The 12,860-nt window shown below is 48.8% G+C and overlaps 2 protein-coding genes across 4 annotated transcripts; one reads left to right on the top strand and one right to left on the bottom strand.

Annotated features, from left to right (window-relative positions):
- Window positions 1-41: 41 nt before the first annotated feature.
- Window positions 42-10,508, bottom strand: LOC133236876 (heat shock 70 kDa protein 1-like). Of its 3 annotated transcripts, none has more exons than XM_061399126.1 (2): window positions 9,829-10,508; window positions 42-2,324 (listed from the first exon to the last, which is right to left on the bottom strand). In XM_061399126.1, exon 2 carries the CDS (start codon window positions 2,309-2,311, stop codon window positions 386-388), a length of 1,926 nt encoding a protein of 641 aa, XP_061255110.1. In that variant the 5' UTR covers window positions 2,312-2,324; window positions 9,829-10,508; the 3' UTR covers window positions 42-385. The 3 variants fall into 3 exon arrangements, with proteins under 3 accessions (XP_061255110.1, XP_061255109.1, XP_061255108.1); XM_061399125.1 differs by lacking the exon at window positions 9,829-10,508 and adding an exon at window positions 4,273-4,390; XM_061399124.1 differs by lacking the exon at window positions 9,829-10,508 and adding an exon at window positions 3,988-4,245.
- On the top strand, window positions 4,493-6,917 carry LOC133236875 (heat shock 70 kDa protein 1A). Its single transcript, XM_061399123.1, has 2 exons — window positions 4,493-4,600; window positions 4,632-6,917. The coding sequence occupies exon 2, from the start codon at window positions 4,705-4,707 to the stop codon at window positions 6,628-6,630; it is 1,926 nt and encodes a 641-aa protein (XP_061255107.1). The 5' UTR covers window positions 4,493-4,600; window positions 4,632-4,704; the 3' UTR covers window positions 6,631-6,917.
- Window positions 10,509-12,860: the final 2,352 nt, after the last annotated feature.

The following is a 12,860-nucleotide window of genomic DNA, read 5'->3' as shown; positions in this document are numbered from 1 at the left end:
CTTTACAAGATACACTCATAGTCTAAAAATACCACAAGTAATTTGCTTTAGGAACAAATTTACTGAGGGACAAATAACCATCCACACAGGAAAAAGGAAGTTGGGAAGGCTGGAAATAAATAACAGACATTCAAATTCTTCAAATGGTTCCGAGAGGTGCCTAGTTTTCCTAAGAGTCTCATTCCAGAGTCAGAAATTTGTTGGAATGTGTCAGAAAATTATTGGAGTGTGAAAAGATGGTATATGAGACTCCTCCATCAGAATCCAAAAGAGATGATCACTTACATTCAGGTCCAGTCAATTCAGGAATCATAACCATGTTTGAAGATGAGGGCAACAAAATTCATCTTAGAGGCACCCTAGAACCGTCCAGCTCCACATAAGATTAATCTACTTCTTCAATTGTGGGGCCTGTTGCAGCCCTTCCAGGTGTATACCCTGTTCCACAGGAAGGCCCAGTGCATCCTCCCTGATAGAGTTTTGTGATGATTGGGTTACACACTTGCTCCAATTCCTTTCTCTTATGATCAAACTCATCTTTCTCAGCCAGTTGATTGGCCTCCAGCCACGAAAGGACCTCATTGCATTTACTCAGTATTTTCTTTTTATCAGACTCACTAATCTTGCCCTGTAGGCCTTCATCACTCACGGCACTCTTCATGTTAAAAGCATAGGATTCTAAGGCATTTTTTGCAGCAATTTTCTCTCTCTGGACCTCATCCTCAGCTTTGTATTTTTCAGCATCCAGAACCATGCGCTCGATCTCTTCCTTGCTCAGCCGGCCCTTGTCATTGGTAATGGTGATCTTGTTGGCCTTGCCCGTGCTCTTGTCCATAGCTGTGACATTGAGAATACCATTGGCATCGATGTCAAAGGTCACCTCAATCTGAGGCACTCCCCTGGGTGCAGGAGGGATTCCAGTCAGATCAAAGCGCCCCAGCAGGTTGTTGTCCCGAGTCATGGCCCTCTCGCCCTCATACACCTGGATCAGCACGCCCGGCTGATTGTCTGAATAGGTGGTGAAAATCTGTGTCTGCTTCGTGGGGATGGTGGAGTTGCGCTTGATTAATACAGTCATGACTCCCCCTGCAGTCTCCAACCCTAAAGACAGGGGAGCCACGTCCAACAAAAGCAGGTCCTGTACCTTTTCAGACTTATCCCCCATCAAAATGGCCGCCTGAACTGCAGCCCCATAGGCAACTGCCTCATCGGGGTTGATGCTCTTGTTGAGATCACGACCATTAAAGTAGTCCTGCAACAGCCTCTGAACCTTAGGGATTCGCGTAGAGCCCCCTACTAAGACAATGTCATGGATTTTAGCTTTATCCATCTTGGCATCCCGAAGAGCCTTCTCCACAGGCTCCAGGGTGCCCCTAAACAGGTCTGCACACAACTCTTCAAACCGGGCTCTGGTGATGGATGTGTAGAAGTCAATGCCTTCATAAAGTGAGTCAATTTCCAAGTTGGCCTGGGTGCTAGATGACAGGGTCCTCTTGGCCCTTTCGCAGGCAGTGCGCAACCGCCTCACAGCCCGCTTGTTCTGGCTGATGTCCTTCTTATGTTTCCTCTTGAATTCTTCCACAAAGTGGCTCACAAGCCTGTTGTCAAAATCCTCTCCACCCAAGTGGGTGTCCCCAGCTGTGGCCTTAACCTCAAAAATCCCATCATCTATGGTCAGGACGGACACATCAAATGTGCCTCCACCCAGATCAAAGATCAAGACATGTCGCTCTCCCTGACCTGCTTTATCTAAGCCATAGGCAATGGCAGCAGCAGTGGGTTCATTGATAATTCTTAGCACATTGAGACCTGCGATAACACCCGCATCCTTGGTGGCCTGGCGTTGAGAGTCATTGAAGTAGGCTGGCACAGTGATCACAGCATTGGTGACAGTGTAGCCCAAAAAAGCCTCAGCAGTCTCCTTCATCTTAGTTAGTACCATAGAAGAGATTTCTTCAGGATAAAAAGCTTTCTTTTCCCCTTTGTAGGACACCATTACCTTGGGCTTGCCTCCTTCATTGATTACTTGGAAAGGCCAAAGTTTCATATCTGATTGCACGACAGGATCATTAAATTTTCTGCCTATCAGACGTTTGGCATCAAAGACAGTGTTCTGGGGATTCATGGCTACCTGGTTCTTGGCTGCATCGCCGATGAGCCGCTCAGTATCAGTGAAGGCCACGTAGCTGGGGGTGGTGCGGTTGCCCTGGTCGTTGGCGATGATCTCCACCTTGCCGTGTTGGAACACCCCCACACAGGAGTAGGTGGTGCCCAGGTCGATGCCGATAGCTGTTCCCTTAGCTGCAGCCATGGTTTTCCTAGGCCTGTGGGAAAAGAATGAGATAAAAGTTTTTCAGTGAGAACATTTTTTTATTTTCTTTAAATTTTTATTTATTTTTAACTGTGGTAAAACACACACAACATAAAATTTACCCTCTTAACCAATTTTTGGCATACAATTCAGAAGTAAGTCCACTCACATTGTTGGTCAACGAATGTCCAGAATTTTTATCTTGCAAAACAAATTTTATACCCATTAAACAACTCATTTCCCCTCTTCTCCCAACCCTTGGACCACCACTAGTCTACATTTTTTTTTTTTTTTGGCCTACTTTTTGTCTCTCAGAATTTGACTCTTCTAAGTACCTCACATGAGTGAAATTATACACTATTTTTCTTTTTGTGACTGGCTTACCTACCATAATATCTTAAAAATTCATCTACTTTACAGCATATGTCATAATTTCTTGCATCTTTACAGCTGAATAACTTTTTCTGTATGTATATACCACATTTGTTTATTCATTCTTTCTGTGGCACTTAAGTGGTTTCCATTTTATGGCTATTATGAATAAACCTGCCATATAATCCCTGTACAAATATCTCTTCCAAACAAGGTTTTTGGACAAGATAGAAAAACTCCTAGCTAACAGGAATGAAGAGGGCGGGCAGTGGCATATTGATTTCAATTCCTCACAGGGCCTGACTCCACTGTCCTGTGTCTGTGATAGCTTACTCCTTGAAGGAAAGTTATGACCAACCTAGATAGCATATTCAAAAGCAGAGACATTACTTTGCCAACAAAGGTCCATCTAGTCAAGGCCATGGTTTTTCCTGTGGTCATGTATGGATGTGAGAGTTGGACTGTGAAGAAGGCTGAGCGCCGAAGAATTGATGCTTTTGAACTGTGGTGTTGGAGAAGACTCTTCAGAGTCCCTTGGACTGCAAGGAGATCCAACCAGTCCATTCTGAAGGAGATCAGCCCTGGGATTTCTTTGGAAGGAATGATGCTAAAGCTGAAACTCCAGTACTTTGGCCACCTCATGCGAAGAGTTGACTCATTGGAAGACTCTGATGCTGGGAGGGATTGGGGGCAGGAGAAGGGGACGACAGAGGATGAGATGGCTGGATGGCATCACTGACTCGATGGACGTGGGTCTGAGTGAACTCCGGGAGTTGGTGATGGACAGGGGACGAGTCATGGGGTCGCAAAGAGTAGGACACGACTGAATGAACTGAACTGAATATGGTACAAGTCTCCTGCTGAACTAATTATTTTAAGTTCTAGTCTCCTCAAGAGACATCACTCTCCACAAGTGGGTTTAGCAACCCTGTCGGTCGTCTTTTACCCTCTATTAGGGATTGTTGAGATTTCGGCCAGTCTGAAGAATGCCGCTAAGAACCCAATCAAGCCCTCATGAGTTTTCTCAGGTAAGGTGGTGCTCTCTAAGACTTTCTCTAATCTTCTCAAAAACAGAACTCCTGTTATCTGGAGACAATAACCTACCAGCTCCTTCACTTTTTTTTTGGTAGCTCTAAGCAATCCAGCCACGTTTGCGGCCCTTAAAGGATGCCCCTTCCCTGACTAGCCAATGCCCCCATACCTATATTTAAACAAACTAGAGAAGTTTCCAATACCTCCTCAAACCGGGATCTACTAGTCTTGCCTATTGCCAGCCCATTCCAGTCACAGCACTTGTGACTCACCTAGTGTCCCGCCGCCTTCGATCCAGTTTGATACGGTTCGGATGGGGAGCCCCTATAACTTGGGGCTCCTTCAATAGCCAAACTGCGCAGGCGGTGTCCCCCCACCCCCCACCCGCCCCGCCCTGCGACTTTGAGCTGGGTCCAGACCTAGCATCCTAATTCTCTACTAGCCCGTGAGGTCAGAGGCAGCACCTCCATTGTAACGCGACTAGAGCAGGGCGGCGTCAACACCACCGCCCGAAGTCCCGACCCACCAGCCCCTCCTACCGCTTCCCCTCCCATTACCCCTTTCCGAGACAGTGCCAGCTAGCAAGTCCCAGAAGAGTCTGGAGAGTTCTGGGAGGAGTGGCATCCAGGGCGCCGATTGGTCCCAGAAAGCCAGGGGGCAGGACTTGAGGCGAAACCCCTGGAATATTCCCGACCTGGCAGCCCCACTGAACGCGGTCATTGGCTGACGAGGGAAAAGGCGGGGCTTGATGAAGAATTATAAACACAGAGCCGCCTGAGGAGAAACAGCAGCCTGGAGAGAGCTGATAAAACTTGCGGCTTAGTCCGTGAGAACAGCTTCCGCAGACCCGCTATCTCCAAGGACCGCCCCGAGGGGCACCAGAGCGTTCAGTTTTCGTATTTCGAAAAGCCCGAGCTTCACGTCGTTGATCCTGTGGGCCGTTTTCAGGTTTGAAGCTTATCTCGGAGCCGAAAAGGCAGGGCACCGGCATGGCGAAAAACATGGCTATCGGCATCGACCTGGGCACCACCTACTCCTGCGTAGGAGTGTTCCAGCACGGCAAGGTGGAGATCATCGCCAACGACCAGGGCAACCGCACCACCCCCAGCTACGTGGCCTTCACCGATACCGAGCGGCTCATCGGCGATGCGGCCAAGAACCAGGTGGCGCTGAACCCGCAGAACACGGTGTTCGACGCGAAGCGGCTGATCGGCCGCAAGTTCGGAGACCCGGTGGTGCAGTCGGACATGAAGCACTGGCCTTTCCGCGTCATCAACGACGGAGACAAGCCTAAGGTGCAGGTGAGCTACAAGGGGGAGACCAAGGCGTTCTACCCGGAGGAGATCTCGTCGATGGTGCTGACCAAGATGAAGGAGATCGCCGAGGCGTACCTGGGCCACCCGGTGACCAACGCGGTGATCACCGTGCCGGCCTACTTCAATGACTCGCAGCGGCAGGCCACCAAGGACGCGGGGGTGATCGCGGGGCTGAACGTGCTGAGGATCATCAACGAGCCCACGGCCGCCGCCATCGCCTACGGCCTGGACAGGACGGGCAAGGGGGAGCGCAACGTGCTCATCTTTGATCTGGGAGGGGGCACGTTCGACGTGTCCATCCTGACGATCGACGACGGCATCTTCGAGGTGAAGGCCACGGCCGGGGACACGCACCTGGGCGGGGAGGACTTCGACAACAGGCTGGTGAACCACTTCGTGGAGGAGTTCAAGAGGAAGCACAAGAAGGACATCAGCCAGAACAAGCGGGCCGTGAGGCGGCTGCGCACCGCATGCGAGCGGGCCAAGAGAACCTTGTCGTCCAGCACCCAGGCCAGCCTGGAGATCGACTCCCTGTTCGAGGGCATCGACTTCTACACGTCCATCACCAGGGCGCGGTTCGAGGAGCTGTGCTCCGACCTGTTCCGGAGCACCCTGGAGCCCGTGGAGAAGGCGCTACGCGACGCCAAGCTGGACAAGGCGCAGATCCACGACCTGGTCCTGGTGGGGGGCTCCACCCGCATCCCCAAGGTGCAGAAGCTGCTGCAGGACTTCTTCAACGGGCGCGATCTCAACAAGAGCATCAACCCCGACGAGGCGGTGGCGTACGGGGCGGCGGTGCAGGCGGCCATCCTGATGGGGGACAAGTCGGAGAACGTGCAGGACCTGCTGTTGCTGGACGTGGCTCCCCTGTCGCTGGGACTGGAGACGGCCGGAGGCGTGATGACCGCCCTGATCAAGCGCAACTCCACCATCCCCACGAAGCAGACGCAGATCTTCACCACCTACTCGGACAACCAGCCGGGCGTGCTGATCCAGGTGTACGAGGGCGAGAGGGCCATGACGCGGGACAACAACCTGCTGGGGCGCTTCGAGCTGAGCGGCATCCCGCCGGCCCCGCGGGGGGTGCCCCAGATCGAGGTGACCTTCGACATCGACGCCAATGGCATCCTGAACGTCACGGCCACGGACAAGAGCACGGGCAAGGCCAACAAGATCACCATCACCAACGACAAGGGCCGGCTGAGCAAGGAGGAGATCGAGCGCATGGTGCAGGAGGCGGAGAAGTACAAGGCGGAGGACGAGGTCCAACGCGAGAGGGTGTCTGCCAAGAACGCGCTGGAGTCGTACGCCTTCAACATGAAGAGCGCCGTGGAGGATGAGGGGCTGAAGGGCAAGATCAGCGAGGCGGACAAGAAGAAGGTGCTGGACAAGTGCCAGGAGGTGATTTCCTGGCTGGATGCCAACACCTTGGCTGAGAAGGAGGAGTTTGAGCACAAGAGGAAGGAGCTGGAGCAGGTGTGTAACCCCATCATCAGCAGACTGTACCAGGGGGCGGGCGGCCCCGGGGCTGGCGGCTTTGGGGCTCAGGGCCCTAAAGGGGGCTCTGGGTCTGGCCCCACCATTGAGGAGGTGGATTAGGAATCCTTCCCTGGAATGCTCATGTTTGTTATGGAGACTGTTGGGATCCAAGGCTTTGCATTGCCTTATATATCTGCCTTTCATCAGCCATCAGCTATGCAAGCTGTTTGAGATGTTGAACTGTCCCTTTTATGAAATTAGGAACTCTTTTTTCCAGAGTCTTAAGTATAGAGCTGAATGTATAGTGCCATCTTTTGTCAGTTTCTTTTTGTAGTATTCATGCCAAGCTCAAGCTATTTTTCACCCGTTTCTGTTTACTTCCAAGTAAATAAACTCAAATAATTCGAGTGATGTTTGCTTCTGTGTTTTTATTTTGAAGTTAGAAGGATCTGTAGAGGTTGTCTGTTTTACAGTGTCCAAAAATGAACTGCAATTGGCCTCTTAGATAAGGTCAGGGATCCAGAAAAGAAGAATATAGCATTATGACACATTTCTTTTAGGCAAATAGTATCCTTGGGAAACATAAAGCTGCTCATTTGAATGGTTGTGTTTGTGAATCCAGAAAATGTTAAGGGTTACTGGCATGGTAGCCTCAAGGTTGGGCGGGGGGGTCCATACTTTACGGGTGAACTCAAAAGGAGCCTGTAGTGGCAGTATTCCTGGAGAAGCAGGCAAATAAGAGGCAGTTAGATTGGAAGTCATGGGTGCTGCTGCTTGTTAGTACAGGTGATACCTTAGAGCCTTGTTACTTAATCTGGATTCAGCATGAAAGAGAAGGTGAGTCCTAAATTGGCACTGAGAAAATGTGAATTCTAGTACTGGCTTGCCTAATTATGCATGATTGCGTTAGCCACTGTGATCCTCAAGTCTCACAGTTTAAAATGGAAGGGTTTGGCCTGATGCTAAAGTTTAATTTCTTAAAAGAATGCTGAGATAAAAATGTTGCGTTTCCAGTACTGGTTACCTACATTTTAAGTATCCCAGTGAGTACCTTAGAGAGGTGTCACTGTTTCATGCCTCAGCAGGAGGACGGACCCCCAGTATTTCAGTGTGCTTACCTACCAGGTACTGTACCAGGGGCCTTTTACATGTTTATTAATTCCCATTCCACCATATTGAGTATAGGCAGTGTTTGGCTTCCACAGGTGGACGTATGTGGAGACTTAAAAGTCACTGGCTTAAATTTATTTCAAGGTTAAAAAAACGGGTTCAGGGAAGATGTTGAACCTGGATTCCAACTGAGGTTTTATTGTTTTTTGCTCTGCTGCCCACAGGGCTTTGTGCATGTCTGGTTCTGGGTTCTGGGTCTACCCTAGGTTTCACAATCGGTAATCTTTCTGCTTTGACAATGTATAATCCTAAACAACTATGTCAGATAATACGGTTAATGCTAGAGGTTTAATACTGGTTAATTTAGAAGAGTGATTGAAAAAACCTGCAGCACTGCACCAGGAAGCCTTAACCACAGGCTTCCTTCCCCTGCAGATGCTTCTTGCTTTAACTGTTGCTAGAATTCTGGGAAGAGTCCCCTCCACAGCCTGTTTGTGGGAAAAGGCCTGGCACAATCCTCACGACTTGGGGAGTGAGCCCCTTTAAAAGTCAATTTTATCTGGGGATTACAGAGATTCTGGAACCAGGTGGAAGTGGTGATTGCACAAACTGGGCTAGGTACCACTAAATTCTACACTTTAAAATGGTTTATGTGAATTCACCAAAAGTAGTTTTTAAAAAAAAATTGTGTCAACATTCTGGAAAAACACTTTGTGAGTGTGTGTATCTCAAGGCCCACCAAATCTTTCACTAAATACTTGCATTAGAAGAAACTCTTAATGGTAATAACATGTAGAGGTAGACCTGTCCCTGTAAGTTTGGAAATGGAAATCTAAGAGATGCTTAGACTTGCAGGCCAGCATATAAACACAGGTTTAATCCTCAGGGTAGGTGAACTGTAGCACGGTGGACTGTAGCCACAATGTGAGTCACCCTTCATGGGGATATGCGGTTGGAACACGACCTCCTCTACCCCCACAGAACTGCAGTACCATCTGTGACTGTCATCTGCAGATAATACAATAACTCTTGAAGCAGTCACCCTACTTTAGGGGGAGGTGGCAAGGGATGGGGAGGGTGGGTGGAGATTGGGAAAGACCTAACAAACACCTTTGATAAGAGAGATTAGGGAAATCTCCAGAAATTAATTTGGAGAAAATGAGTTCCTATGGCTAAACCAGTTAAGATTATCAGGGTGTTTTATTAGGAAGTCAATATATAATGTTACTGCACAGTCCCTTGCACAGACTACTTTGAAAATAATCACCTTCAACATGAAGCTGAGGGACAAAGAGAATGCAAAGTCATTCCTGGAGAAGGTGATTGCGGTAGCAGCAAGAACTCGGGGTGGGGGTGGGGAGGAGGAGGTGCATCAAGGAAAAATAATGGTCGATCAAAAAGCATTTTTAAAATCTAACACCTTCCCTAATTCCAATCTCACCTACTTCCCTATGCCAGCCCTGAAAAATTAGATTGTTATGGTAATGTGACTGATTTTAAATCCAAGATACTACGTTATTAACACATAGTTACTCCTGGTGTTTAACTGGATTCTGTCATTAAAAATGAAAAGGATACCAAAGCAATAACATAATTGTGAGAGAAGTGCACAGAAGCATGGGCTTTCAGTTAAATGGTTTTCCGGTGAAAAGTCAACACTGGCGATTTCTGAGGGGGCGAGCCTCAAGGTAGGAATAAGAAAGGGCAACTGTCATCATTCTTTATTCCAACTGATCACCTTAAATCCATCCCCAAGGGTCACCCGCAAAGTATCCAGTGCAGTTCAGTAGGATATAGCAACCCCATCAGTCCTCTCCTAACTCCAGCTCACGTAGAGACGTTAAGGGGTCAGGTATCGCAGCGAATTCGGGATGCCGAGCCAACCTGCCCCACCCCACGGGCGCCAGTACCGCCCAGCAGGAAATCGGAGGAAAGGGCACGGCGGGGAAGGAGGGAGGGCACACAGGAAATACAGGGTAAGGGGGCGGGGGAGTCCGGAAGATCAGAATCACCCCAGAGGATCTTCCACCTTTTTACCCGTCCAGACGTCCCCAGCAGAGCCAGGGACTAGATTCGGGAGATGGGACGGCGGCAGAGAGAAGACAGCAAGCTCCCAGCTGTAGCCAATCCCTGCCCAGGGCTGCGGCGCACCCGCCTCGGGCGGTGGGGACCTTCTAGCTTCTGGCAACCCCAATCCATCCGACTTACTTGTGTCAGTTACAAACCTGTCCGGTGTTTTCACCCAACATATTAGCGAGTTTGAGGGAAACTCTAAAGGTCTCTCCTTTACTGACTCCTTTAATCCCATTTTGAAAAAGACAACCGAAGAACGCCGGCACCGGCCAGGCAATTCCGCGGCCAGCCCCGCCGTCAGGCCCCGCCCCGCTCCATCGGGGTCTTACTCGCTCTGGCTCCTTGCCCCCGTTTCGGGCTGTGTCAGGAACTTTCTGGAGCTCTCTGGGCTCAGAGGCGGGGACTGGCTCGTAGGAACACTCTTCAACAAACAAACTGCCCCACCCAAGTCTCCCTCCCCCGCCCTTCGCCCCCTGCCCCGCCGCCACCCTAAGACTTCAAGCTTAGTCACGGCTCTACATTTAGCTTCCAGAAGATTCTTGCTAGCCTAGCCCTAGTAACGGGGCTCCCCCTCCCTTCCTCTGTTAACAGCCGACCAGTCTGTGATAACGGGAAGGGGAGACGGTCCTGGGAGAACCTGGAAGGGCTGAAAAGGTGGAAGTGTGGGTGTTGGCGGGGAAAGCGGCGGAGCTGGGGTGCGTAGATAGGCGTGAGTCAGAAGCAACAGCCTGGAGGTGAGTCTCCGCAGGTCACACACCCCCATGGTGCACGTAGAGCCCTGGCATTCACTCTTTACTGTCGTCCATGGTTGTTTCTGTTCTTCTTTTATAGAGCGTGGAACGATAGGGTTTATGTGCCAGCATTGAGAGGAGTCCAAAGTAGAAAGTAGGCCGACATGTTAGTTCAATCACCGGTTCCGTAATTACCTGTCTGGGTGATCTGGCCAAGCCACGAAACCTCTGAACCTTTGTGCTCATCTTTGAAAACAGAAAGGTTTGGCTGAAGGACTCTGCCTAAAAATCTCAAGATAGTTTTTATGGTAAACTGAAAGTATTACTATCATAGTCCTGGTAGTAATCCCCAACCTTGTAAGCACCTCAGTAAGAAATGATTGAGAGATGAGACTCGAGAGAGTGTTATTCCAATAAAAGAATGAAGGGCACAAACTTTTGAGTACAACTCTGTCACAGGCACTGAACTAGTCTTTTAAATATTGTCTTTGTAATCCTTGATGGTATCATACTATGAAATAAATATTAATTCTAATTTATACAACTTGTGTAATTTAGTTCATTTACACGTACTTCATTGTTAAGAAAGAAAAACAGCTTCAACAAGGAGATAGAGTCCAGATACAAACCCAGGTCTTCCCTTTCCCAGTTTTTTCCCCCATGCTGCTGGAAATTAGCAGAGTTCCCAGGCCTTTGCCACACTTCCCTGGTGGATCAGAGGGTGAAGAATCTGCCCACAGTGCAAGAGACCTGGGTTCTATCCCTGAGTAGAGAAGATCCCCTGGAGAAGGGAATGGCGACCCACTCCAGTGTTCTTGTGTGGAAAATCCCATGGGCAGAGGAGCCTGGCCGGCTACAGTCCACGGGGTCACAAAGGAGTCGGACATGACTGGGTGACTAACACTGTCAGGCCTTTGCCCTTTGAAGGTTACAAATGCCTGGCTCAGGGCTCGCCTGGTGGCTCATCGGTAAAGAATCCGCCTGCCAATGCAGGAGACACAGGTTCTATTCCTGATCCAGGAAGATTCCCACATGTCCTCGTTCCAAGGAGCAGCTAAGCCTGTGTGCCACAACTATTGAGCACGTACAGCCCATTCTCTGAAACAAGAGAAGCCACCACAATGAGAAGCCTGCTTACCCCCAACTCAACTAGAGAATAGCCTCTGCTCACCACAACTAGAGAAAAGCCTCTGTAGCAGCAGAGATCTAGCACAGCCAAAAATAAAATGAAAAAATGCCTGGCTCTAGGTGTCACATTGTTCTCTTTTGCTTCTGTCTGAAAAACCTAGAATTATACTGTCTTTTAAAAACAAATAGACTTGAGAAAAACCATACTGGATGAAAAACTGTAGGAAAAAGGAGAGAGAACAAAAAAAGATCCTGCAACTTCAGGGTGAGGATGGCTCCCCCCGCCCCACCCACTTCCTTCCCTTGGCAGTTAGCATTCTTGGCAGTCTCTCTCCCATCCCCAACCCTTAAATTTTACCCTGTCACCCGGTCAGGCTTGGGCAACCTTAATCTTGATTCTTCCAAACACTAAACCCGATTTTAAAAAACTAATTCCAAAATGCATCAAATAAAGTTGTGAAAAGTCTCTTGGGATTCTTAAAATCTCCTTGCTGCTGCTGCTACTAAGTCGCTTCAGTTGTGTCCAACTCTGTGCAACCCCACAGACGGAAGCCCACAAGGCTCCCCAATCCCTGGGAGTCTCCAGGCAAGAACAGTGGAGTGGGTTGCCATTTCCTTCTCCAATGCATGAAAGTGAAAAGTGAAAGTGAAGTTGCTCAGGAGTCCGACTCTTAGCGACCCCATGGACTGCAGCCTACCAGGCTCCTCCGTTCATGGGATTTTCCAGGCAAGAACACTGGAGTGGGTTGCCATTGCCTTCTAGAGTTACACTATTACACTCATTGATCATATATCGAACTATACATTTGATCAACTGCTTCAAGTCTAGTCATCATTTCTGTTGAAAGCTCAGTCATATACTTGGTAATACAAGAAATAATAATCTTGTGAAACAAGCAAAATACAAATGGTATAGTTAATAACATTAGTGGAATTAAAAGTAAATATTTTAGCCATGAGCCTCCCACACCAGTTTTTTTTAAAGATTGTCAAGACTAGGGAATGGGTACTTAGAGCAGAAATCTGATTTTTCATGTGGTTCAAATGTGTTACATTAAAGGATTTATCAGGTACAAAAATACAGCATTCAGTTTGAATTATAGCACAGCTATCGCCCTGAGATGCTGTCAAGAGTCTTGCAGTTGTGTAGCAGGGCCTTTCTCATTATAGAGATCTCAGAAGTCAATAGGCAAATAGCCTGATTATCATTTAAAGCTTATGAAAGTTGTTAAGGCTTAGATATGGTCAATTACATCCTCCAACCCCATTGAAGGCATGCACACGCATGCGCACGCGCGCACACACACA

The sequence above is a fragment of the Bos javanicus genome, chromosome 23 (genome assembly GCF_032452875.1).
Source record: "Bos javanicus breed banteng chromosome 23, ARS-OSU_banteng_1.0, whole genome shotgun sequence".
Classification (NCBI taxonomy): Eukaryota; Metazoa; Chordata; class Mammalia; order Artiodactyla; family Bovidae; genus Bos; species Bos javanicus.
This window is presented reverse-complemented; position numbering and strand designations above follow the sequence as displayed.